This window comes from Lagopus muta, chromosome 5 (assembly GCF_023343835.1).
Source record: "Lagopus muta isolate bLagMut1 chromosome 5, bLagMut1 primary, whole genome shotgun sequence".
Classification (NCBI taxonomy): domain Eukaryota; kingdom Metazoa; phylum Chordata; class Aves; order Galliformes; family Phasianidae; genus Lagopus; species Lagopus muta.
The window spans coordinates 57,163,365-57,191,333 of NC_064437.1; the positions used below are offsets into that span (position 1 = coordinate 57,163,365).

General features: G+C 40.0%; 1 protein-coding gene across 1 annotated transcript; it reads left to right on the top strand.

Moving 5' to 3' along the window:
- Nucleotides 1-959: 959 nt before the first annotated feature.
- On the top strand, nucleotides 960-27,953 carry ACSL5 (acyl-CoA synthetase long chain family member 5). The gene is made up of 22 exons (XM_048945637.1): nucleotides 960-1,107; nucleotides 8,409-8,582; nucleotides 16,969-17,154; nucleotides 17,718-17,826; nucleotides 18,486-18,550; nucleotides 18,629-18,730; nucleotides 19,064-19,163; nucleotides 20,398-20,576; nucleotides 21,659-21,691; nucleotides 21,914-21,965; nucleotides 22,518-22,591; nucleotides 23,029-23,106; nucleotides 23,380-23,514; nucleotides 23,951-24,085; nucleotides 24,164-24,259; nucleotides 24,810-24,882; nucleotides 25,405-25,493; nucleotides 25,572-25,688; nucleotides 26,131-26,274; nucleotides 26,709-26,810; nucleotides 27,224-27,295; nucleotides 27,686-27,953. The coding sequence occupies exons 3-22, from the start codon at nucleotides 16,999-17,001 to the stop codon at nucleotides 27,824-27,826; spliced, it is 2,052 nt and encodes a 683-aa protein (XP_048801594.1). The 5' UTR covers nucleotides 960-1,107; nucleotides 8,409-8,582; nucleotides 16,969-16,998; the 3' UTR covers nucleotides 27,827-27,953.
- The last annotated feature ends 16 nt before the right edge of the window (nucleotides 27,954-27,969 follow it).

Sequence of the window (27,969 nt, forward strand, 5' to 3'; positions counted from 1 at the left end):
AAATGTTGTGACTGCAGTCTTAGCCAATTCATTTAGAGCTACATACAGCTGGATAAGCAAAGCTCAAGGCACACCCCTGGGACAAGCCACACTATGGCAGGTGTTAGATCTGAGAAGTTAAGGAAGGAGCAGGCTATGTGTGCCAAAGGAGAGGCACACTCAGGGGCCTAGTGGCCTAGAGAACAGGAAGATCCCACAGTACAGCAGTGAATCTTAACTGTGCACTGTGCTGTGGATGAAATCACTGCCTCACACTTGAACTGCAGGCAGCAAGAGGAGAGCCTGAAACACTGTCCTGGGCTGTATGCACGTATAGCTGCAGACAGCCTGCTGATAGTCAATTAAAGCATTTATCAGATTTGTATCAACTGTGGCAAGTCATTTTAGAAAGCAAACAAAACAAAACAAACTCAGCTGGAGAGCACCAAGACTGGAATTAAAATAATGCAAATTCCACTCAGCTGTATCTGCCTTCTTGCTTGTTAGGTTTGCTCTAGCACTGATTGTTTCTAGAAACTGCTTTGTAGGAAGCACCCCAGAGAGAAGTCAGCTCTTTGTATGAAGCCCAGCCTACAGCCACTGACATCTCCAGAGCTCAAGGTAGCCGAAGAGCAAAATCTTGCCCGGACCTACTATTAAGTGCTTTCTGCCTGTTACTTGTTACAAATGACAGAGAAACAAATCCCCTTCCCTCTCACTTCCTAACAGAAAACAACAGTTTCATAGCATAAGCAATAAGCTTCCAGATCTGGCTCAGGCCCAAGTGTCGCACATCAAAAGCAGCGAGAAGTGGTGGGAGCACCGCATTCACACACAGCAAGCTGGGGCTGGGTACGTACAGAAGCTGCAGTCCCCACATCCTCCTCACCCCACATTTCTCAGCTCATTGCAGCAACTACGTGCAGCAGCACTGAGGTGTCTTTGGCCGTTGCAGACGAGCAGCAGATCCTCAGGATGAATTTAGAGCCAGTGACGCCATATCCGGTGAAAATTTGTTCCTCCCTTCCCTTTTCCCAACAAGATGAAGCACACAAACTGCAGCCCAGGTTAAAAGTTCAACCTACACTGAGGGAACCTGCACTGTGATGAGAACAGACTTACCCCAAGGTAAGTCTGTAACCCCTCATTGCATGAAAAGCTGAATAATAGGGCAGTACTTCACATTCGGAGATGGAAAAATCACAGACCAGAGCATTTCAACTGGAGTTCTAACGTTCTCCAGTGGAAGTGAAAAGCTTTTGAGAGGGAAAGGTCGCTCCTCTTCTTTCCCTCTTTCCCCCCCCCCTTAAAATACAGTTTTGTCTTCCTACTATTCTCACTGTTCTCACTCAAGGCTTTTCTCCTTGACTTGGAAACAGACCAGGAAGTTAGCTCACAAATGTTGTTTAACTTAATCATCATCTAACTTGACTAAGCCTTGTTTATTTTATTATTACTTTTTTTAATGTACATGCAAACTTTACTAGGAAGCCAGACAATTTCAAAGGTTTTTAAAAGGCTAAAGGTTTAAAAATACGTATCTAATTTGGGTTGTGATATTTTGGGTATAAAAGCATAACTTAAATTTTAATGTCTGCCTATGAATGCTAGACATAATTTCAGCAACCAGAAACTTTGTACTTCAGAATGCATCAATCTCAAACTTTAACAGTGGGAAAGGACTTGTTATCTTTCAGTTTAGACATGTGATCTCAAACTCAGAAGAAAGTAAGCAGAAAAACTCAACAGTAGAAGGATGTCAGTATTTTTACTGAGAAAATATTTTAATATCATGCTCAGAGATGTCCACCACAGTAATCTGTGAGCTCAGAGGCAAAAGAAATGTATCAGAGGAGACAGATATCCACATGAATTCCTCCTAGCTCCTGAGAACAGCTTCCAGATGCATCTCTCCAGAACAGCTTGTAAAAGGAACACAATATTTCAGCATATACACGAAAGCAGCAGTGAAGCTGCATCTTGCCAAGGGTGATGGATGCAGCCAGGCCAGCTATTAGACAAAACCTTCCCCCCACTGCAGCACTTCCCACTGAGATTGAGAAGCCAATGGTCCAAGCATCACGCTCAAGTAGAAGCCCAGAATCACTGGACTGGGAAAAAAGCAAACCACAGGATGTCACAGTCCACTCAGCTGCTTCTTGGACCATCCGGCCTAAAAGAGCTGAAATATTTGCCTGCTGAACATGACAGATGAAGGCACTAAGAGGCTTCTTTACATCACAGACAGAATCAGTATAACCAAAAGGCAGGGTAAAGTTGGTACTGAAGGGCACACTAAGACTATGTTGTTTCCAAGTTGCAGTACATTTGAACCTGAGACACATACCTCCCATTCCTCTTTTTATTCTGCTGGTTCAGCTTCTTTGGCTGTCACCAGATTTTAAACAAATAATCCTAATTAACCAAGGATTTTGGCTTAATCAGAGCAGATAAGGAAGTTCCAAATCCCCAGGCAACCTAGGTAAACACCTCCACGTACCAGCAAATGGTCCAGAAGCAGTAGGTGGCACTCAGGGCCCTATGTGTTGCTCAGGGTATCATCTGTGTCCCTCAAAAAGGAGCTACCAATCGCTGCTCCAAACACCTAACTGACTTTTTTTTCCTGCCCATATCATTTTTCTGACCTTCAAACTTTTACACAATCAAGAGCTCACAAGTAGTCCAATACCATCAGTGACAAAGGTCACGAAACTACCAAGGCAGAAAGGTTGCTTTTTTACAGCCAACATACATTTATTTTCCATTCTCCCGCATTCTGCTTATCCTGTACTTTCCTCCTCTTTCTGTAAGTTGTTTTCTTCTTTTTAATAAGGTTCTTAGCACTGCCTGTCTTTCACTGGACATCAGGAGCAAATCCAACATAATTTACTGGCTGTGAGAGTCTTATTTTATTTTGATTCATGTGAAATAGCCCACATGCTCTAAAACAGAATATGTAACACAAATAAAATATGACTGAGCTTCCCTGGAATAGGCAGCAGAAAAAAACATGGGCATCAGGCCCAACTGGGCCTGAAATTTTCTAAGAAAAGTTTTCTTGAAAAGTCAACCGTTGTGATTGCAGTACAAATGCCACAGATCCACATTAGGGCATGTCACACACTCATCCGTTGTACATGGATTAATCAGGTAGACAAGGTCATTTACTCACCTCATTCCAAACCCTAACTAAACATGACGCAGGGGTTACAACTCCTTCATAGGAAGTACTGATTGCCTAAGTTTGAATATCACTACATTTTTTTATTGACGAACTTCTTTAAACACCAATGCACACCTATTTTTATTCAAACAAACTACGTCTTCAAGATCAATAGCTTCAACGGACACAAAGTTGAATACAACTGTTCTTCACCTGTAAAATCATGAAAAACACCGTGTGCTATTGAAACTACCTCAATTATTATCCCTAAATTTCTGAATCTCGTTTTAGGTACCAAAATACAAGTACAAGAAAAGTACTTTCAAAAAAGGAAGGTTTAACTAAAGTTTAGCTACACAGTTTAAAGCAATGTCTCCTTTTGTGATCTTGTGCAACAAGGATATGAAAAATCCCTCTAGCTATTGGAGCATTTAGCTCCAATGATCCATTTCAACAGATTTCTAAAGAAATACATAATTATCTTGGAAATTAAAGGTCATGCCAATACCAGATGGCAGTGGTCAATGTACCGAGCTGCTGGAGTTCAAGGAGTGTTTGGACAGTGCTCTCAGACAAAGGTTTTGAATTTTGGGTGTTCCTTTGCAGAGCCAGGAGTTGGACTCAATCCAGAGCTGTTGGAATGGGTCCAGAGGAGGGCCACAAAGATGAACAAAGGGCTGGAGCACCTCTCCTAGAAAGAAAGTCCAAGTGAGTGGGCTTGTTCAGTCTGGAGAAGAGAAGGCTCCTGGGAGACCTCATTGCAGCTTTCCAGTACTTGAAGGGAGCTTACAGGCAGGAGGAGGACCAACTTCTTACACAGTCTGATAACAACAAGACAAGGGGAATGTCTTTAAGATAAAAGAAGGGAAATTTAGGTTAAGTGTTGGGAAGCAATTTTTTTACTCAGAGGATTGTGAGGAGCTGGCGCAGGCTGCCTAGAGAAGCTGTGGATGCCCCACTTCTGGAGATATGAGGCCAGATTGGATGTGATCCTGGGCAGTCTGATCTGGTGGGTGGCAGCCCTTCTCATGGTAGGGGGGTTGGATCTTCATGATCTTTAAAGGTCTCCTCCAATCTATACCATTTGATGATTCTATGTTCCTCAGTGATCCAACTCAGGATATTCTGTGATTCTATGGAATCTTCATGCCTACCTATACCTCATTTGATTCAGTAAGTTACATCACTGTGACACGTAGAGGCATTCCAAGTGGTCTTTAAACTTTCCTCGTCTAAATATTATACATCAGATATTACTACCTTTGAATCTATGGACTAATAACGTTCGAAGTCTAAAGTCACTAAGAACAATTTCCTTCTTTATTTTACTTCATAGTCACTTGGCAAAGTCTCTGTTCTTAAACTGTCATGCCTGCTTCTCTTGCCCATGCTTTATCCTAGCAGTAGAGGAGGTTAAATGCAGCAATTTTTAGAGGTAAATTATTAGGCAAAGTAACAGAGCCAAACTTTGAGAAGAGCTGAACAAATGAATCTGAAATTTCATTTCTTGGATTATTTCTCAAGATTTGAGTTAAAGGTCTAAAGAAGTTGATGCAGAAACCAAGGTCTGGGTGGCCATAACAAACCTGTATTGAGCTTCAAAATATCATCAGAACCTCAACTGTACAAGGCGATTTTCATTTTCATCAGGTGTTAATACCAGGAAACCTTCAGCTATTGCTACCAGCTGGATGTGAGCTCATCAGTATCCACTGTGTTTGCCCATTTTATGTTTGAGCAGTCCCCATTATATCGTTAACCTTTAAAGGAAGAAAAGACCTGACAACTCTATCTGTCCACAGACTTTCATCACAGCCTTGCTGTTCCAACCATTCAGCCAGGCAGAATATATGCAGGGTGATCTCTGGAGTTAACATGCAATATGCAGCATTTAATGCTTTTGAGATAAGCATGGTATTACTGCGCTGGAGATTATGCAGAGTTAGGTTTCCCTCCTTTTTCCATCCATGATTCCCATTAAATGGAATAAAAGTGATATATACCAAATATTTTTCAGGTCTAAGCTAAGAAGAGTTAATCTCATGGTACAGATTTTAATACCAAATAGAACTACGTGGAATTCTCAGAGTCTGCAAGTCAAGGCACAAATCCAACAGTTCCAGTTCCTCCATAGTGACTCAGTTTAATTCATATTTCTGCATATTTACTTAACATCTACAGTTATCATAAGTGCCACTGGTCTGGCTCTAAAACCATTAACAGTTTTTGGGCTATGCCACTGGAGCTCTACATGAAGAAAAGAGAGTGCAAGATTGTCACAGCAACATGAAAATTGCAATTTCAGTGAGATCCTTCAGTATCACACAGCATCAGTACTAGAAAATAAAACAAGACCGTGGCTGATCTCGGGCACCAGGGTAATAGTAAACATTCAGACATAAGCAGTCATTAATTCATTATGTATCCATCCCTTTTACACAGAACTATTAACACAGTAAGAATGACTTCTAAAATACTGTCACCAAACTTAACAAATGTCAGGAACATTGTTTAGACTGAAGGGTTAGAGTTTGTTTCATGTTTATCACTTGATAGACTATCGCGTCTGAGTAAATTTCACAAGACCAATAAAAAGAGATTTCTTATATTTTACCTGGAAGAGTGACTAAACTCCAGCTTTGTGTAGTAATGACCTTTAGCTCCAGTCTTTACAGCTTGGATTGGTTGCACACCTCAGCAAGAATCACTTTTGATCAGCATTCAGGGATACTCTATGGTATCTACAGTATTCTTGCAAATCCCACTGTTGGTAGCAGAGCTGTAAGCAAGCTGGCACGCACACTCCTTGCAAATTTTATTTCCTCTTGGCATATGTTCTTCATCACTCAAGTGCCAAGTTTGCACAAAGGGTAAATGATTAAATTGCTTGAGCGATATTTGAAAGAAATGGTAATGCGACTAGTCATACTTCAGATAAGCAGAGAAAATTAATTTAAACCAAGGAAGCAAAGTATTAAGCTTTCTATCACCAATAAAAGTCAGCCAAAGAAAATTTGGATTGTCACATACTTAAAAAAAAAAAAACACTAACTGCAGACATCTGTCAAAAATCACTAATTTTGAATAAATATTTTGAATCACACCCTGCCCAAAGATTTCCATTTAAATTAGAAAACTACTTTCTAAGAAATTCTTAACTTGATAAATAGTTATGTGATCCCTGCTGGTCTATAAAGAATTCTTCCTGTCATTTGTCATCTCTTTTCTTCAGAATTGTCTTGAGGGAGAAATTAATTTAATTTTCGATCATGAAAATATTGGTGATTTTTTCCTACCTCCTGGAAAAACAGCTTTTGTTAATTGTGACAAGTTCTACCTTGAGCTCCTCCTTTTCAAAACTAGGACATAGGTGATATTTCCACAACTGTTACAGCCTCTTTTATGTCACTGGTCGTGTGTTCTAGTCACTGAGATCACAAACTAAGACATCACTCATTTGGAAACAACAGGGAACACAGATAATGCATACAAACAAGTTTGCAATACAGAACATAAACCCAGGTGTTTTTTAGGGCATGGGTAAATGTTTTCTCACACCTGCTTTCAAAAGAAACAGGAAAAGGTCTACCACCATTAACAACTCAGCAAGACTGAGACTTACTCAAGAGCCCAACCTACCCGTCTCAGAGATGACAAACTCATTGCTCAGAAATGCCTACTACTCTCAGCTCTTGTTTTAGCAGTAAACTATTCGTTTTCATTCTTCAGGAAGAAACGTTATGGGTGAAAGGTGACAAAACACCACAACTTATTAATCTGTTGTTAAAAAGATGTAAAAAGACACACCTTATACACTAGGAAGAAAGAAGTTACAGCCTAGCACATACAGGTATCTTACATACCTGGTTTTGTTGTCTCCTTGCTATGCTTCCATCGTGCATCTGTATGCAAGTTAAGATATATCTAGAGCCAAAAACACTGTCAGTAATTTTAGCTCTTTAGAGACAATGAGGCAATACTCACTTATATTGAATATAAGGATCTACCCAACTAATCTTTTCTTTTTCTTCTTCTTCTTTTTTTTTTTTTTTTTTTTAATCTTCATATCTACTGCATACCTCATGCAGAATTAAATCAGTTGTTTCGTTTCCCTGATTCTGGAGGCACCACAGACCAGAACCAAGAGACCTTAACACCATTATTATCTCTTTACAGCAAGCTTGGAGCAGTCCCACTCATTCTTTTATCCTTCCCAAAACTGTCATTTTCTAAAAACTTAGAGGATATTGCAGCTCAGAAGGTGTAGGTGGATAAGTGGTGCAGCACTGATGGGAGCCCGATTCTGGCACTCCTGGCACAGGTGCTTCTACTTGTGTTAACATATACTGGTATGGGCAGGTTTCCCACCCCAGTCAAAGATACTTGGGATCTCAAGTAAAAAGTAGTAATATGTTGTAATTCAAACATTATGCATAAGTTAAGTTTCAGGTCTAGTCAAACCAGACCTAAATCAACAAAAGCTTTGTGATCTTGACCAGTCCTGACAATACTAAAGAACTTCGGAATTTTTAGCTTTGGTTTTCAGATCCCAAGCTGCAAACCTCTTCCAAAGTTTGCAGCCTCAGGAAGTGAAGCCAAGAAGTTTCACCTAGCTGCTCAGTGCCAGTACCTTACAGCCTGTTTTCCATCAGCATTAAGCACAACACCTTTCATAGAAGGAGGAAGACAAAAAATAAATAAATGCAAATGGTTAAATGAATATAAATCCCTTTTGAACTAGGCTTAGCCTAGCATCATGGGCATCAAACTGCCCTTGTTCGTTCAGCAAGTAAATATTATTTGTACATCTTTAGATGCAAAGATATATAACGGTAAGATAACTATTGTGTATATCCTAACTGTGCTCAGAGCTCCTGCCATAAAGGAACATGGTTCTTTGTGGACCACTTGAGCTGCAAGGGAAACCCATTCCTCAGCAGTCAGACATGCTAGAGAAGGAGCACCTCCACAAAGCAACAGGGAAAAATGTAAGGATACGTTTGCAAACTCTACATGCAATCCAGGAGGCACCTTGTCTCTGCAAAATAACACTTACTCTGTGCTCCATGTGTACTCACAATTAATAAGAGCCCTATTGAAAATCCAAGTGTGCAGCTCTTGCAAGACTAGGGTTCACTTTCACAGTGTGCTGCCCTCTTCGAAAGCTGTTGCACAAGAGCTGTATGTTTAACATCTCTAACCAGCCAAAATTGCTCTTTATATTTGATCAGGAATAATTTTTACCTTTGAACCTGTTGCAACGCAGGTTCAAGGGTTACCTGGGTGCAGTGTTGCCTGTTTATTAAAGCCACACACCGATGGTTCGGGGCTCAGTCCTGCCACGGGAGCTGGGGAAGCACCAACCCTTCAACGCCCCCCTTGGAGTTGTAAAGCAGTGAAGCAAATCAGCTGTGCTGGCCCCTCCTTTGCGTGGACAAAGGTAAGCAAATCTCTTTTGCCTACACCTTCCAAAGTACTGACCTTCCTGCTTCTGCAGAGAAGCACAGCAAGTAGTAAAACAGCCTTAATTCGCTGCAGTGCTGGGATCCAAGTGCACTGCTCTTATCACGTTGTATACTTTTAAAGCCAACAGCCCAGGAGTTGGCTGTCTGCTATGGAAGGACCAAGTCTGAGCTCACAGAGGCATACAAAGAAATCACAGCCATAATAAAAGCCCAAGCAAAAGCAACCACCTGAACACTCCCTGTTGCTATAGACTGGAACTGGAAATCTGACGTCCATCCATGCTGAGGCTGTTCTCTTATCAGTTTTTACTATTTAAAGATACAGTGCACAGAGCACCAGTGCCAGGCTCCCATTCAGACTGTAGGTGAAAACAGAGTGACAGAAAATGAGCCATCATTTGGTTCCACAGCACCAGAGGCAGATTTTGTAGTTCATTAAAATATTACTATACACTAGATTGGTAGATGCACAAGCTTTTTGGCCATATTCAGTACAACAGGACCTTAGTCCCTAACTAAAATCACAGAAGCTAGCTATAATGCCTTTTTTTTTTCATTATTAAACATTTTTAAAGCACAGCTTTCACAGTTATACAGATGGAGGCCTCTCCAATCTCTTGCTTGTGCATAGATCTACAGCAGTAACAGAGGAGGGGATAGAAGAGAGGTTAACCAGAAATCAAGCTGCAAGTGAGACCTGGCAAAATGTGTGCTGCTCTTCCAAGCCATAGTCCATCATCCTGCTCAGTGCATCCCCTGAGGAACCCAGTGCGATTATTTATTTCCCTGTGCATTTTATTTGTTTACAACAGACATACAAAAAAAAAAAAAAGAAAAAAAAAAGAAAAAAAAAAGTAGCAGAGTAATAAAGAACTATTAATTTTATAGCATTAAGAAAACTGAAATTAAAAAACCCTACCAATAAAGTGAGCCCACATTTTGCACAGACTCACACTATCAAGATCCAAGTCTTGAAGCTACAACAAAGCTATGAACTGAGCTAATGCTTCCTCTTCATTTATTTACATCCTTTGCTATTTGCTGTAGGTAGACAGAATATTTGGACAGTCGATGCTCCTATTGTGCCACGACTTTATGGTTAGTTATAAAAGCTCTTTTTATCCCACCTTTTATGACAGTAACAACAGAAAACAAAAAATTAAAGTTTGTCTATACATACTGTACTTACTGCACATCTTAACTTGTTAGTGGATATGAAAGATGCAGGTAACTACTTGAGGCCAGATTTCTGAAGGGGGAACGCCTCAGAGAAGCACTCAAAGAAGTTAATGCAGGTACCTGGGCCATAAGCCTGGCTTTCCTTGCCTTCACTGTAAGAACACTGCCTTCCTCCAGGTGTAGGAGCACCCTGACTGGCACTATAAGAGCTGAAGGTCACAACTTCACTTAAATGCCACAGGCGCAGCTGAGGAGACAAAGCCAAATGTATAGGAATTCCATGCAGAGCAAACTGTTTCTTTTTCATGTTCATTCAAAGCTCATGGCAAAATCAGGAATTTAATCATCAGCTTTCCTAAAGGTCTATCTGCACTGCTAAATAATGCCACAATTACAGTGTAAGTTAGTTTTACCCAATTAATGTATAGTTTAAGCAGCATTGAAAACAACAGCAGTTAGTAGAGCTGAATGCTTTAGCAAGCCAAGGTCCAGGGCATGTTGCACACTATTACATTGTATTACTCCATTTTAGCTATAGTTTATTCTATCAAGGTGTACATTATTCTGAAATCATATGGTATAGGAAAGCTTTCAGATGTGCAATCTGAGATGTGCAAAACCATTTCCAAGATCTGAGGTCCAGACATTAAAGAGAGCATGTAGGTGAATTTAATACCTTCCCAGCCCTCAAAGCCTGCTGCAACATTTCAGCAATGTTGGCAGAGCACAGGATAGAAAAAAAGCTACAGCAGCCTAGCGTATGCAGAAAGCAAATCTCTGTTGGAGCAGGAAGTAGAGTTTGAAGCACGATTCAACGTGAATTTGTGCAAAGAACTGCACATAGGTGACTATAGTACAGCAGAAAGCACTTTAGAAAGACAAGGCAGCTTCTAAAGAGAAAAAGAGAAGAAACCAGGATCCAGACTACCAATAAGTATTACACCAGTGGGTGAAAAATACTGTACTCAAAGCATTTTGTTACTAGTACAGCTGCAAATCCCTGCTCACTTTAACTCACAATACAGCTATAGAGAGAAAATCCCTAATATTGAAAGTACAGCTTTATGTAGAGGGGGAAGAAAAGAAACTAGATTGAGGTTATTATGGGACAGAAATGGTAAATTACAAACATCATATTTTTCATCAGCTTCTTCAGAAACTTTACCCTTCTTGCCTCACCAAACCAAAACCAAAACTACTACCAGCCCTTCGCAGCAAATTCTTTTCTAACCACTTCACTTCCCCCTTTTGTTCCCAGCATGCTTTTCTGCTCGTTGATTTATTTAAACCAGGGAGAGGGAACAAGCTGTAGCTTTAACGTGAACGCTATCTAATTGTTTTTGTTTTGCTATTATGCTTATAAAGCTTCCTTTTACTTAAGGAAAAGAGGTTGGCTTCCTGCCCCGTCAACGAAATGGTATGTGCTTTTGATTGCTGTTTTTTTTTTCCCTATGTGCTTGCTCTGAAATGCAGAAGCATTAAAGGTCTACTTTTGTTTCATTGCTCATGGCCCTGCTGGTGGTTGCTCACGGAAGTCTCAGCATTACCCATGTGCAAATGCAGAGCTCAGTTCAAGGGGCTGAAGGTAATGTGTTTATCAGGAACCAGGTAGGAGAGTTCCAGTAGAACCACCATCGGCATGATGCTAATCTTAAGCTTAGTTAAGTTCAGATATATATTTGCTCTTTGCTCTGGGTGATACAACTGCTGTAATAAGTTGTCATAAAAACATCAGTATTTAAAAATTCTTACTGTTGGCTGTACTCTGTAAACTGCTACATTCTGGTTTTCTTTGGGCAATTCTAAGTTGGGCTTTTGTTCTAGATCTTTGAACACACTTGGAGATAATTTCCCATTAATGTACCAGTAGTGCAGGTACAAGTCTATTTGGTGAGGATATTGTGCTATATTATCTAGTAGGAACAACTGGTAACAAAACTGATTAAGTTAACTATGTTTACGATTCTTCAGAACTTCAGGGAGCTGAATATGTTCTGTCTTTGTGTGTGCCTGATACACCTTTTGGACAGGGAGTTTTCAAGGAGAAAGCCTGAAATAAAATGTACACGGAAGCTTGACTTTTGAAGTTTTCTGACAAAGCAGCATCATGGTGTCATGATGTTCCTGATGAAGGGACAGAAATATCAGACACTGTACTTTTTCTTATCATAATGAACTTTCTATTTTAGCAGGCAGAAAGCCTGAGTTGAATAGGTTTCATGAGGCGGGTTCAGAAATAGGCCATAACGCAGTCTGAGTGCTGTACTTCCTGGATGTAAATGACTGGGACCTCGTGCTTTCCCGGCTGATAGCAGAGTGCTTCTCAGGCAAACAGAGGGCACTTAAACTGCTACGCTCCAAAAGCAAAGCCTTCCTAAAGTGAGACTCCATGGATTCTGCTTTAGACATGTCTGCCTCTAAACAGGGTTCTGTGAAAAGCTGTGGCTGTTAACTCTGGGATTTTATTTCTCTTTACATAACTGAGTCAGCAATATTATTTGTCCTTAAAGTCTCACATCTACTAGGGCATTATATTAATAAGTGATGTGGTCTGTACATGGCTGCACTCAGCAATTGCTGCTCAGGTCTTGCTTTTAAGCCTCTTTCTGGATACTAAGTCCTTCAGAACACACACTTCTTGCTGAGCTGAAGAAAGATGGGACATAATGCTTCCAACTCATTAGCTCACATCTGCAGACCAGGCAAGAGCTGCACTGTGGGAAAGCAAATGTCAGGAGTGAAATAATGGTGGTTAACTAAATAAAGACCTCAGAGCAGTTGGTTCCATTCTATTTCTGCTTGGAAAGTGTCAGCATGTTACCTTACTAATGCTGATTTCACAATTACCTCAAAAGTGTGTGTGTGTGTGTTTCTTAAGCAAACTTAAGACAAAAAAATATAATCTTAGAAGATCTCATAGGCAGAGCATGACCTTTGCCCCTAAAATAGCACAAGGACCAGAGATCTGTTGCCTGTAAAGAACTACAGTGAGATAAATTTTCTTTCTTCAAATTATTGTGCTTGAAATCATAGAATTAGTTACTTACCAATGCCTGCTGCCTTGGAGAGAATAGAGAAAAATGCTCCTTCATTCCTTCTAGCTAATGAAGGAGTTGCCCTGGAGAGTATGGGGCATTTGGAAAGTGGGGTACAGTAGAGATGAGAACACACAGTCCTGAACTCAAGACTGGACTTACTATAATCTCTTCTGATAAAAAAGAGGGATGGGGAAAGCCTAAGCCTTCGCACTCTTGATCCCAGTGCACCTTATCCTTGATCACTGATCAGGCCAGACAGTTGAAGTACACTTTAATTGTCTCACCTCCTGTTGCACGGGGGGACCAACAGAGGTGATTTGAGACATCCTATGCATTTTCTAGTCACAGGGAGTTAAGTCCCTCAAAACTCAGGGGTTTAAAGCACTCCAACCTTTCTACATGGTTAAAAGAGTTCAGGCTCATGGTCAGAAATGCTGTGACACTGTTGCATACTACACTGAGTAACACTTCCAGTCAGTGTGTATGGACCAGATATCATCCATATATAGAGGACCCAGAGTTTTGGGTTGAATTCTGGTGTAGTTGCTCCAAAGCTTGGACTTAAGGAAGAGCTCTTTTATTTCCATGCTTAGAAGACTCATGAAGAAAAATTTCTGTCCACTCTGCTGGCTGGCTCTTCTGCAATCAGGACAGCAGGATTAAGTGCCTTCTGGACAATGCCAGAAGTAGCTAACCAGCAGTGCTTTGGATCTCACAGGGATTTATAGTATAAATTCTAGGCATAGTAGACAATTGGCCTGGTTATGGAAGCTGAAACAAATTTGCTGATGGTCTCTTCCCACAGCCTGAATAACACTCCATGTACTTTGACAGGAGTGGCTAAAGCCCAGCTGTAGAAACTGTTGGAAAGTAAAAGCAGAATGTTGTTCCTTCATAACATAAGGTCATTTAAAATAGTCTTTCAGGCAAGTGAAGCTGTGTGTGTGTGTATAATGTGAAGATTCAGGTATACGTGCTTTTTGACAGAACAGTAATTTCATGGTTTTAAAGCACATTAAGTTTTGATTCTTGCATATCTAGTTTCAGTATTGTAAGCAGGCTAGTTATTATGGTTGCCAGAAAAATAGAAGCAAATGAATGTATTTCCCAGACTTACAAGATTAGATTGGTATAGGATCTTTAAATTAAACATTGCTTTGTTTTGGCCTGTAGCTAGTCAAGGATGATTTCAGGATGTAGGAATGCTGAGTAGATTATGCTGGGATAAGACTACTAGCAGGTTTTTCTGAGGACAAAATCTTTTCTGCATTTAGTTATCTTCAGGCTTCTCTTGATCAGATTTTCTCACTGGGCTTCTTTGAGATTGCTACTCCAAGTATCTTTATCCTTCCAGGCTCAGTTGTTCAGTCTTTTTGGATATCTTGGCATAAACTGCCTTGCATGTGAGTTAATGAGGTAGCTAATCTTTTCTGTTATCTAGGAAATAGTCATTAGAGTACTATTAAAACAAGAACATGAGAGCACAATTCATTCAATATTGTCCAGCTATGCAGGTACGTAGTCTTTTCAGTAGCCTACACATAGCTCTATCCTCAATGCTGGTCAAAAGAATTTCATGCCCGGGAAAGAGACATCTGAAATACCTCAAGTGAAATCTCATTTTGGCCCATCTAGAGATGGAAAAAGATGTCAAAAGTTGATTACTATTGTAGCAATTGAACAGGTAAATACAGTAGGAAAGGTGTTACAACAAAGGTGTGATAACAGAAGGGCTGGCACAATAGAAAGGTGCTATAAAGGAAGGGAAGAATACTCAGCTGTATCGGAAGATTCCACCAGGGAGGGATCTCCAGAAAGAGATCCTTCCTCTGTGACAGTCAGCCCTTAAATGCGTTCTGAAAGAGGTAGAGCCAGGCTCCAACCCTTCTGGTCGCACAGATGAATTGCCTTCACCTGTACCCCCAGGGCTGACTGGGTCCTTTCCCCAGGTGCTCAATCAGTGGTTCACGCTGTGACTCAACAGTTCCCATACAGCTATGAATGAAAATCCACAGGAATTGGACATGAGTACTCTGGTATCCCTCTAAGAGGATGGAGCATAGATGTACCAAGGTTTAGTTTTGCCATCTTCCTATGAACTAAGCTTCCAGCATACAAGTGGTTCAAATGTGATTTGTTCTGCCACTGAGAATCTGGGAATAGGCTCTGAGTTAAAGGAATAAAGTTTGTATACTGAATTCCTTTTTACGTTGAGCAGTGGAGATGCCTCCACCAAGCTGCCTCAGATCTCATACTGTAACAAAAAAGTGGTTGACTACATACATACAAACTACATACTGTTTCATCACCTCCAGAAAGCTGTTTACTAACTGCTGCAGTATTGGGTTACAAGTCCAAAAAATGAAGAGTAGTTGCCTAACAAATTCATCTTACCAACTCCTTAATCTTCCAAATAAGAGTAACAGACTTCTTGGTGTCTTTGACATGAATTCAAACTTCCTCAGCAGGCTTTATTTTCAAAGATTATTTTTCCCTAGACTTACCTGACAGAAGTCAAAGGAAGGGGGCACAGATGTGCAATAGTCTGTGCTGAAAAAAATAGGGCTATACTTGCTAGGTGTGGTATGTCCAGTGGCCAGACATGATAGTCAATGCAGAGTCATGAGGCAGGAGCTTTAGCCATTCTTGCTGTAGCACCATTGTGGGGGGGGCAGACCTTTCAGTATCTGAGATGATGATCTGAGAAGATCAAAGGTTTGATGTGCACGTTGTAACTCAAAATAAGTAGGTCTAGGGAGTTGGTACATTTCAGGTGATGTACTTTTGGTAGTGTGGATTCAACAACAAGCCTCCAAGGTAACCTTTCTTATCCAGATGATGAGCTGCCAAAGCATGTGTTTGTCACCAGAGAACACATCAGGACTGTCAATTAACAGAGTCACTGCAAATTGAGAGCTACAAAACTATAAATGTGATGCAGGTGATCTAGCCCTGCTCAGTCTGGATGTGGTGATCCAAATTCTGACTTTTGGACATGGCTGAATTTATTGACTGTTTGAAAAATACCTTCAACTTTCTTGGGTTCTTCTAATGGAAGGAAACCTGGAGCTCAAATTCCAAAATGCTTGGCAGTATTCCTGTATAGGAATGTAGTTAGTTGCTAGCTGGCATATTATCTACTGACTGGATTTCCTCAATTAATCATGAAGGATTTGGAAGGAGTGCAGTTATTCACCTTGTAAAGTGTGATGTGTCATGTCCTGCACACCTATTTAGATACTAGGAGAGATAAGTCAGTTCACTTAGATCAAATGTAGTCACCTGTGCTAGATTTGCATTGGCTATTCAATCTGAAACGTATCAGAGCACTTTAGAAATTAAAGTACTTGATTCTAAGGGGGAACCTGAGGTAGCCTCTTTGTATCTCTTGTGAGGAAATCCTACGTTCTCAGTTTTCTGCTTACCTGCCTGCCCGTGAAGGAAGAGATGCCACAAGATGCAAGCAGCAAAACTGCTTCTGTATCTCCCAGCAAGATTTCAGTTGCCTCCTCTGACTTCTAGGTCCCTAGTTTTGAGAGCAGAAATCCAGAGTTTGGAGTTGTACAGTATCTCATGCAGAGCACACTGCCAGCATGAGAAACACTTCCCCAGCATAGACTGTATTTCCAGTAAGAGCAGCTGATCATGAAGACACTGCTTCTCCTGCAGACTGCTACATGGTCTTTACACCTGTGTGTACTTTAGCAATACCTCCTGCTGTTGGACAACTGCAATCTTGTGTTTTTCTTCCACTGTTCACATCTGAACAGTAGGCTTTTTTTTTTTTTAATTAATACTTGATCTGAGAGATATATGTATACTGATGTACATATATAAATGAGGCAGATTTTTAGTCTTGAATAGGAAAAAGTTGACATTTGTTTCTTGCCTGCCTGACATCATTGGACTTCAGCTTTTTGTGGAGGTGGATGCAGAATGGATTAAGATTTACAGAGACAGGTGACTTGAGATCTCCTAAGAGGCTTAAAGCATTGCATAAGCATACTTTATTATTGTACCAGGAGTCCTTAGGTGCAAACAGCTGAAACGATCTGTAGTATTGCTTAACAAAGTACTTAACTAACCCTGGCTTACAGGTAGTGAGTGCTTCGAACTCGTACCTACTAAACCTTGTTTGTTTCAGGTTCAACTCTGGCTGCACTGATCCAGCACAATGATCTGGATACTTCAGGTCTTGTTTTCACCGCTCCCAACACCAGCACTGTTTACTCTTATTGCATTTGGAGCTCTCATCTTCCTCTGGGTGGTAAGCAGGCCAAAGCCTGTTTTACCTCCTGTTGACTTGAACAAGCAGTCAGTGGGAATTGAGGTAATGCTTATTCTTCTTGTGGGGATGGACTATTTCTGACAAACTTGCTCTAAAATACCAATCTATTTTGACTCTGGATATCAGTGGAAACTCTCTGCTATACACCACCTTCTCTGCTGTGCAACTCAGCAGTATTGTGCATAGAAAGGAAGTCTTATGACACCAAGAGGAAGAGACAGAAACTCTTGCCAACAGGGTTAGGTGTGCTTTTTACAAAAAGTCCTTGGCTGTCACTGACTTTTTTTCCTGTACTATAAATGCTTTTCATTTGTTTCATGGCTAATGATAGACCAAGATGCCAGACTTCATGTAACTGTGCAAGTAGTAACGCTTAATGTTAGTCAAGGTCTGTTTAATAATCTAAGCTGAATATTAATCTGGGTAATCTAGAAAATTCCTCTGCATACGAGTAGTATCTGAGTAGATCAAAACCAGGAAGGAAAATGAAACTTCCTGAACAATGCAATAATATTCAAATGCTTTAAAGGGGACTGCTGGGATTGGCTGGAACAAATAGCATTGCATCTGCTCTGCACTAATTCATAACTATGCTCTGTTCCTAGGGAGGAGCGAGAAGAGCTGCACTCTTGACAGATAATAACCTGCTTTCTTATTACTTTGAAGATACTAAAACCTTGTATGAAGCTTTCCAGAGAGGACTGCATGCTTCTGGTAAGCTTTGCAGCTGCTAGTTGATACTTAACATTTCACGAGTAAATGAAATGGTTCCAGAACTTTTTGTCTTGCCCCTTGCCAATAGTAATAATTAAGGCTAGCAAAAAGTTTTCCTAAACTTCTGTGAGGTGAAGTGATAAGCGACCACGTTTCTCCTCCACCATTATGGAAGTAGGATTAGTTGGCAGACTGCACAGGAGCAAACATCAGCAGTGATAGAATTCAGTGAAGATAGCAACACTAAGTTTGGGGTGGGGTAGGAAGGGAGGAGCAAAAAAATCCCTCTGCTTTGTCTTATGAAGCATTTATTTTTAGTGTTAAATTACTGCCTGCTTACAATAGCAGTGTGTTCCTGTCTGTATGGTTTCAGGGATTGCAGACATGGAAATACATGATAGCCTGCAAGCTATTTCAAGCTCAGCTGGATGAAATGGGAAAATATTGCCAGACACTGGAAGTATTGCTTGTCAGGATGAAGCAAACAGCCTTATAACTTTAGTTTGTGCAGAGTACTTAACAGTGGACCCTGCACACCTTAATGCTCCATGCAGTTAAATGGACATCTGAAAACAATCTCCATTTACCAGTGCTGTTTTGAACTGCTATGCAGCTTCAGTATTGAGCTTTACAGCTGCTTTTTTGAACTTTTCCATTAGGAAATGGCAACTGTTTAGGATACAGAAAACCCAACCAACCTTATCAGTGGCTGACATACAAACAGGTGAGTGTTGTACATGACAGATAATCTAACTTGGAGTGCTGTCTTGTAGCACTAAAGCAGGGGGCAATTTTCTTACAGGTTTTGGATAGAGCTCAACATCTGGGATCAGGGCTTCTGCAGAAAGGATGTAAACCATCACCAGATCAGTTTATTGGCATTTTTGCTCAGAATAGGCCAGAGGTAAGCAAAAAAAAAAAGTATTATTTCCCCCAAAATTCTGACATGCTGGGGAGAAGAGGGTCTGCTCAACTTGCTAGTTAAATAGCTTGAGACCAAATGAGGAATGATTACAACTGGCTTTTCCTCTCCCAGTTCCCTTATTACTGATGGGGTACATACTGTGCTGGGCTGTAATGATGATCTTGAACCTTTGATACTGTAAGAACTTCATAGACACAATGCTTATAGAAACACCACTACTAATGTGTATGGGTTATTTAAGCTGTATGAAATCTTCAGGTAACCTTGTTTTGTGAGCTGCTAGTATACCTCAGCTCTTTTTTCTTTCTTCAGTGGATCATTTCTGAGTATGCCTGCTACACTTACTCAATGGTTGCTGTTCCACTCTATGACACCCTGGGGCCAGATGCCATTCTATATATTGTTAACAAAGGTAAATATTGACTTCAACTATTTTATAATAACAATTTCTTTAAGAAGCTTTGTTTTGGGAACACTGAAGAACAAAGAATTTGATGCAAAAATTAGAGTAGCTTTGACCTGTAGTTATATAGACACTTTGTTTCTGTAAAGCCACTTTGTAGGGTATATGATTTAATACCGAGAGGAAGCACTCTGCCTCTTCTATCTCCTAGTATCTTGGGTGCAAGTCCACAGAAGATCTGCTAGAATCTGTGGACCATGGTGCAATCAAAGGGTTCAAAAACTGTTGGTTGTTTGAGGTTTGCCAATCTTGAACTCCCACACTGTTTGCCAAACAATCAGACAATACAGACAGACTTGCATGCAAATTAAGACTAGATGCATGTCTGATTTAAAAAATTCTAGGATGTAAAGTGTGGAGAGGTAGAGATTAGCCTAAAGCTATCTGTTTAGTTCTACAGAAGTAGCAATTAGTGTGCCATTATGAGAAAAAACTTGGTACGAGGGAGCTTGAATACAACTTCAAACTTTCTCTCCCTAGTATGAGAGAAGATCAGGGTAAGGAGGAAATAAAAATTCACTGCTGTCACAACTAGCTAGGCTGCCACCTATGAACAGGATTTGTCAAGCAAAATCACTTCAACAGTTATGCTGGCAAATCTTGCCAACAGGTTTTGCTTTAAGACTACACAGCTGTGACTCACTAGGTTAGTGGGGAACCAGCATGTTCAGACAAATCCAATTTCTCTGCTGTCTTAACAATTTTGTAATTGCATAAAACTCTTGTTTATGCAAGGAATTTGAGGCATTAACTTACATTTGAGCTACCTCTTTCAACCTAATCTGAAATTCCTTAGATTTAAAAAAGATAGCTAAAAATAAATAATCAGTGAGGACAAATCTAAGTTTTTTATGGTAACACCAAAAGAATAAGTACATGTTTTGATTGTGACTGAAGACGTTTATCTTCAGTTCATCAGCATAAGGTCTTCACTTTGACTAGACCTGAGATTTGACCTATATAGTCTGCTGGCTTTAGTGAGAATAAACCCTCTTAACAATGTCAAGCCAGCCAGTGAATTCATACGAACCAAATGGAAATGGATTTATCAATATTATGAATATAAATCAATTACATGTACATAAATGAATGTTATAGTCTAAGTGTATGTTCTGCTGTGTTGTCATTCACTAGTATCTCATGTCGTCATAACAAACTGTGAAATGTAATTTCTTTTTGGTAGCTGACATAGGCATAGTGATTTGCGACAAGCCGGACAAGGCACAGATCTTGCTTGAGAACTGTGAGCAAGGAAAGACCCCATGCCTGAAGACTATAATTCTTATGGATCTCTTTGATAAAGAGCTGAAGGAGAGAGGAGCTAAAGTGGGAGTTGAAATTCTAGCACTACAGGAGGCTGAGGTAGGTGACTGAAGACTTCTGCTTGATCTTGCAGAGGAATACCTTGCCAGCTAGACATCTGGAACTTTTCTGGCAACAATAACACTTTAATGTAAGCATTATCCAGTTGTCACGCCTGTATCTGAGAACTCAATGAGCAGTCATTTTGAAACTTATATATTAGTCAAAAACCATTAGTTCAAACCATTGACCGAAGTTGTGCCCAAGTGTTGTAAACACTCAGCATGCACTAATTTCCTTAGCATATCTCACAAGTTTTATGAGGAGAAGCTGAAGGAACTGGAATTGTTTAGTCTGAAGAAGAGGAGGCTCAGGGGAGAACCCTACTGCTTTCTATAGCTACCTGAAAGGCAAGATGGGGGGTTGGCCTCTTCTCTGTGTAACTAATATCATGACTAGAGGGAATGGCCTCAAGTTGTGCCAGGGGAGGTTCAGGTTGGATATTAGGAAAATTTTTTTCCCCAGAAGAGAGATCAGATACTGGAACAGGCTGCTCAGGGAGGTGGTTGAGTCACTGTCCCTGAAGGTGTTCAACATACATTTAGACGTTGTACTAAGGGGCATGGTTTAGTGGAGAAATGCTTGTAATAGATGGACAGTTAAACTGGATGATCTTGGATGTATTTTCCAACCTTGGTGATTCTATGATTCTATGCTGTAGTTGTAACAGGATTTATCAGGCTTCTAAGCTGACAGTTGAGTCTACTTGAAATTTTATGTGCAAATTACTGACTACTTTGATACACCAATACTAGGTTTAATTTCCAGATTTGAGGTGCAAATATGGAGTGTAAGAGATGTGGAATCCATTAAATAAAATGAAAAATCTCCATTCAGTACTTCCAAATTCCTTCAGTAGCTCTGATCACTTTCTACATGGTCAAATTCATACTTTTCACAATCTCAGGAGTCAGCTTTTTCAAACTATGGGTACTAAATGCAGGAAGGCCAACTTCTCTCACTGAAAATGATTTTTCACTTGGATTCTTGAAACTATCACATTTGAAATCTATTTATCTACTCCAGTACTATTGGTACGCATTTTTATGCTGCAATCTTAAGTTTTGTTTTCTCTAATCTAGGAGCTGGGAAGAAACAATATCAGAAAACCAGTTGTAAGTATCTCTGTGGAACAGTTCTAAACTTGAGAAACTAGTTCCTGAAAAAACCTCTTGCCAGTCTGCTAGGAAAGGAGGTTGGCAGGAATTTTTTGTATCTTGCTTTGCTGTTTCCAAACAGAACTCCTGATTGATCCCCCTTTAGTAAGCATATATAAATACTGACTAGTAACATAATAATCCTTACACTGTTGCCCTGATGTGGCTTTTTCCATCTAGCCTCCTAGTCCTGAAGATCTTTGCCTTGTGTGTTTTACCAGTGGAACAACAGGTAAGAGACTGCATATTGATGCTTCTCTATTAAAACACTCTGTGCTAAAAACATTTAGTACCCAGTGCAAAAAATGAAATTCTAACAACATCAAGAAGCTAGAATCATATCAAGCCACTACTGCAGTTCTACTTAGGACATTGTCAGTACAAGTGAAGTGCACGAAGACAGAACTTCTTAGATCTGAGGGAGGGGAGACTAATCAGATGTATTTTTCATAAGGTAAGACAACATATGAGGTCTTAGCCTTAAATAAAGAGGGCCTGGTAGTTTAACTGTGTCTGTATTCTGATCCACAGGGGTTATAGAAGCACGTTGTTTCAGCATTCTCTGTGCTACTCCTAATTTCTCTGGTGTTACAGTAGACATTCCTTTTATGTAATATCTACAATTGAAAGCACTCAGAATGAGGCATATTTGTGATTTCCTAAGACAGTGTATGATGTGACTAAGCCTAATACCAAGATAGCTTGAAATGACTGAGCCAAGCAAACTGTAGGCAACTGACTGCAAGCGCAGTCAGACCCACAGCTGACTTTGATTTCTCCAAAGGTAACCCTAAAGGTGCTATGCTGACACATGAAAATGTTGTTGCAAATGCTGCTGGCTTCCTTAGAACCATAGAGGTAAGCTATTGCTAACATTCATCTCTGGGTTATGTGACTATTATGAAAATGGCTTTATTCTGGGCATTTTATACAAACTATGAATTCCCAATATACACATGCTTTCCTAAGTGCCCATGTTTCCAAGGCAGAATGGTACTGCAAACAAGTTGTTTTGATCTTTGAGGAATCTTTGAGGAGTTCTTGAGCCAGACCTATATGCCAGGAGAACTAAACTACCATATTTTTAGTTTGCTGAAACATGAAATTAAACTATCCTGTCCCAAACTTCACACAGTTGCAGCTGCAGATTTTGAAGAGATGATGGATGAGCTTGAGTTGCTTCAGTCTTTTAAAAGCATCTATTTCAAATTATTCAAATTTGTCCAAATTTTATTAATTTTCTTCTCACGTAGGCATACAGAGTGTTGATGTGCTTCTGTTTCTTTCATCTGTAGGACACGGTTGAGTGTACAAGTTCAGATGTCAGCATATCTTATCTTCCGTTGGCTCACATGTTTGAGAGAGTTGTACAGGTAAGTAGATTATGTACATGCTACTAAGACTTTGTGGAATGTATAAATTTGTTGAAAGTAACACTTATTAGAAGTTATGCCTAAATGGCTATGACATGTAATGGAGGTTAAAAGACTGTCCTGGAGACCATTCCCAACCTTTCCCAAGCTTTCTGTATTTCTTCAAGACCTATACTACTACTGGTCACTGGAAATCAAGCAGCTTTCCATAGAAAATTATTGTGGCTGACGAAGCTGTGAATTATCCTTGGCTAACATCTGGTCAATTTTCAGACTGTGATATACAGCTGTGGAGGAAAAGTGGGCTTCTTCCAAGGAGACATCAAATTACTAACAGATGACATGAAAACCTTGAAGCCAACAGTATTTCCGGTTGTACCAAGACTCCTCAATAGAATATATGACAAGGTATGTGAGCAACTTTTAGCTAAATTATCTTAATGTTCATGCATCGAAGCAAGTATACATGTTTAAATTCAAGATCATAACACCACCATTAGGTTAATTATTCCTTAGGAGAAAGAACTCTTTAAAGATTCCTGAAATACAAGAACAGTTGTGACTGAGATAGGACTGCTGCTGTTCAGAGAGAAAGATTATGTCTATTTTCAGAATGAAACAAACAAACAACAAAAGCTACTCTAGAAGCATCACTAGTCCCTGTTGTTCCTGAAGTGTGACAGCACCAATACAAATTAGCACTGCCCCTTGGTGTACCTCCTAGAGCATGGCAGTAATGAAGACAAATCCTACAGCAACAAAGTAATGCACTGTGCCTCCTAATGAAGCAAGAACTGGAGGTATAGCTGTGAGTAAAGACCTCAGAGATGGTTTTTTCCTGCAGATACAAAGTGGTGCAAACACACCAGTGAAAAAATTCCTGTTAAATTTTGCTGCAACTATGAAGATGATTGAAGTGAAACAGGGCATAATTCGAAATGACAGCCTTTTGGATAAGCTAGTCTTCAAAAAAGTTCAGGTAAGCTCTTCCAAGTGTAAGTAACCTGAGCAATATAACATTGGGAGTTTGATCTGATGGCTTCTAATTCACTTGTAGGAAACTATGGGTGGAAGAGTGCGTATAATGGTAACAGGTGCAGCCCCTATATCTCCCTCTGTCCTGAAATTTCTCAGATCAGCATTGGGCTGTCAGGTAAGCTGAAGTTTTTTCCTTGAAAATCTCTTTGATGGTCACTTGGACATAATGAGTGACACAGCTGTAGTCCCTCTCATTTTCTGCCTGGAGGGACTGCTGTCAGGGTCTTCAGTATTTAAAGGATTCTTGATTCATGTTATCTGCAGTAAAGGAAAATTCTGCAGGGCTAATTGATATCAAACAACAGTACTGCAAAAACATCCTCTAGGCTTCAGGAAGAGGAACAGGGCAGCACAAATAGCAACATGAAGTGTCTTCAGCAAGTCAGGCAGTTGCTTCTGTGCTTCTGGCTTATCCTGACAGTGCACAAGCTCCCACTGTGGCACGTTTCAGAACAGAGTGCAGAGCATGAGGTGCTCAGAGCAAGATCTGGATAGCTGAACTTGAAGAACATCTAGTCACACCAATAAGACCAGGACGTCTGAAATACAATGACATTATCTTGGCTTTCTTCTTTAGATGGAGACCTGTGCAAGGTATAGTTTAAACTGAGCTCATTCATATTGGGGGCTGGGTGTTCAAAGGATGATTATCTTTGCTCACACAGGTCTTTGAAGCTTATGGCCAGACTGAATGTTCAGCTGGATGTACTTTCTCAATGCCTGGAGACTGGACTACAGGTATGGTAGTTGAGACATGTAAACTCTTGCACAACTGCCAATAGAAAGTGGCACTGAAACTTTAAGTTCAGTAACAAAGAAATTCTGGATGCAAAACTTCAAAGTGATTCTTGGTAGCAACAATCACTCATATGCTTAATAGGAAGTCTGTGAAAGCAAGCATGGCACATGGTTGGTATGACTGATTAGACAGTAAGTGGCTCTGAGCATTGAGACTTAGCTGCTACTTTTCCTGCATTAAGTGTCTGAAAAAGGCAACGTTGTTGAACTTTTGGTATCAGACCCCATTAAACAGTACTGATTCTTACTAAAGTAGTGAATAGATCCACTAAGTATCTATTATCACTTAAGTCTTCATATGTAGGGGATGCCTGAGTTCTCCCAAATCATTCAAAGATCTAGTCTTTCAAGTTTTATAACATATAGACCCATCTACAGAATATACAAATCCAGAAACTGTTAACTATCCTTGTTGGTTTTTTGGAGTTTGTTTTTTTGTTTGTTTGTTTGTTTTAATATTAGGCCATGTTGGACCCCCACTGGCTTGTAATATCATAAAACTAGATGACGTGGAAGAAATGAACTACTTCTCTTCAAACAATGAAGGCGAGGTAGGTACCATCTCCTGTGTGTGTCAAAATACTGAAACATAAGATTTGGTGACCAACAGTATCCTGTGCTTACTATAGGTCTGCATAAAAGGACCAAATGTGTTCAAGGGTTATCTGAAAGACCCCGAGAAGACTGCAGAAGCAATTGACAAAGATGGGTGGCTTCACACGGGAGATGTAGGGAAATGGATGCCAGTGAGTAATTGCTTAAAATAAACCATCCCCTGGATGTGAATTCCTTATTACCTGTACTCTGCAAAGTTGGACAAATAAATTCCAGAATAAAAGCCTCACAAATTACCTTGTTCAATATCCACCATGTTAACTCCAGACAAAGCTCCAAAGACCAGTCAGGTTACAAGATCTTGCGTAATGCCTGCTAGGCCAGTAGTTAAGAATATGTCACATGTAGAATAAAAAGCAAAGTATCTCATTTTTTTGCCAGAGAAGAGCAAGGAACTGTCTAATCATGTTCTGAGCTAATTGAAGAAATCAAACAGTGTCCTTCTATTCTGTAGAGAGCCAAAACAGGTGCCAGGCTAGGATGAGCCCTTCTTACAACAAACTCATTATCTTTTTCTGCACAGAGAAGCAAGACAGGGACTTGAAACTAATGGCCTCCGCCTTTAACTTCTAGAATGGAACGTTGAAGATCATTGATAGGAAGAAAAATATATTTAAACTTGCACAAGGAGAATACATTGCTCCAGAGAAGATAGAAAATGTCTATATCAGAAGTGTTGCTGTAGCCCAAGTCTTCGTACATGGGGAAAGCCTGAGGGTAAGTAATATTAAGAATGAGCATCCTGTAAGATTCCTCCCACATTGAGTTCTGGAAGATCAGAGCACAAACATTAAAGTATACCAGTGCTTGAAGACGATTTGTTCCCGACAACATAATGCTAATAGAAATATTCTGTCTACAACCTTCCCTTTTTTATGCTAAAGAAATCTTGGTATCAAGTTGCAAGTTGGGTAAAGGTTAATTACGTACTTGTATGGGATTAATATGTCATGTGAGCTCTGTGCAGTTGCTCTACAATTTTACCAGTGAGTAATATTTGCTGCAGTGGTTAGTGCAGAACAAACTGCACGAGCACTTTGACTGCTATGTATGGGGATGTAGATCTAGCTTGGTATATATTGTTAACTATCAAGTTCTCACACAGACAATCCCAATAACTCCATGTCTGTCCTACTTCTATTTGTTTTCAGTCTTGTCTAATAGGTATAGTGGTTCCTGATGCTGAGACACTTCCAGAATTTGCAGCAAAACTGGGTGTAAAGGGTTCCTATGAAGATACCTGCAAAAATCCAGTGAGTGGCCTCACCTTTTCAGTGGGTCATAGGTAGATTTTTAAAATTATTTTTTAAATTCTGAAGTCCAATCATGCATTGCCTTGGCTTCATTTTTTGCCCACCTTTTTATAAATTAAACTGGCTTAATGCTGTGTGAAACATGCAAATGTCCTTAAAGTAGAAGATGGAACTAATAAAGATGTTCCTGGAAGTTTCAAGGACTATAACTTCTTTTTTTCCAGTGAGAAGATATTCATGTTCTTGTCATGGTGTTAATGTGAGAAATGTTGAATGCTGAAATACATACACATATTACAAATATTACAAATACATATTCTTGCCAACCTCCCTTCTCTCTGACTGGGCAATGATTGTGTCCTGAGCCAATTACCAAATGGTAGCTTTACCCACACTGTTCCTGTCTCTTCCAGGCAGTGAAGAAAGCTATTTTAGAAGATCTGGTTAGACTGGGGAAAGCAGCTGGCCTTAAGTCCTTTGAACAAGTGAGTACTTTCAAATCCTGCTTGTCACAAGTACCTGTATTGCTAACACAATGGCTGGGAAGTCTGTATTCTTGCTGGAATGGGACCTAAGACAGCTGCTTGGGACAACTGAATGCAATAGGCATTAAAACATTGGCCAGTTACCTGTCTGTTGACCAAGAGGCAGATGGATGCTTGGGGCAACAGATGCAATTGCTATGGAATTAAATGCAAGTTTCCCACAGGTTGACTCTCAGTCAGGAGTTTAACTCCTGCATCAGAGAAGCAATTTAGTTACTAGCGCTCTTAAGACTGAATTGTTGTCCTAAGCTTGAGAAGGCTGGGAAGAGCTGTTGCTTATGCTCCATGTAATACTGTAAGCGTCACTTGTGAAACTGTATTCTTTTATAGGTTAAAGACCTGTACATACACACAGAGCTGTTCTCTGTAGAAAATGGACTCTTGACACCAACACTGAAGGCAAAGAGAGCAGAGCTTGTTAAAGTCTTCCAGAAGCAGATTGAAGCCCTCTATTCAAGTATGCAGGAATAAGTGACTTATTTAAATTATACTTCATGGAGTATCTAAACAAATCTGTAACACTATGTGACCTCTGGAGAACACAAGCTTGTGTGGAGGGGAGCAAGGAGAACTTAAATATATTGTTTCTGGCATCCTATGAAAAATGACTTTCA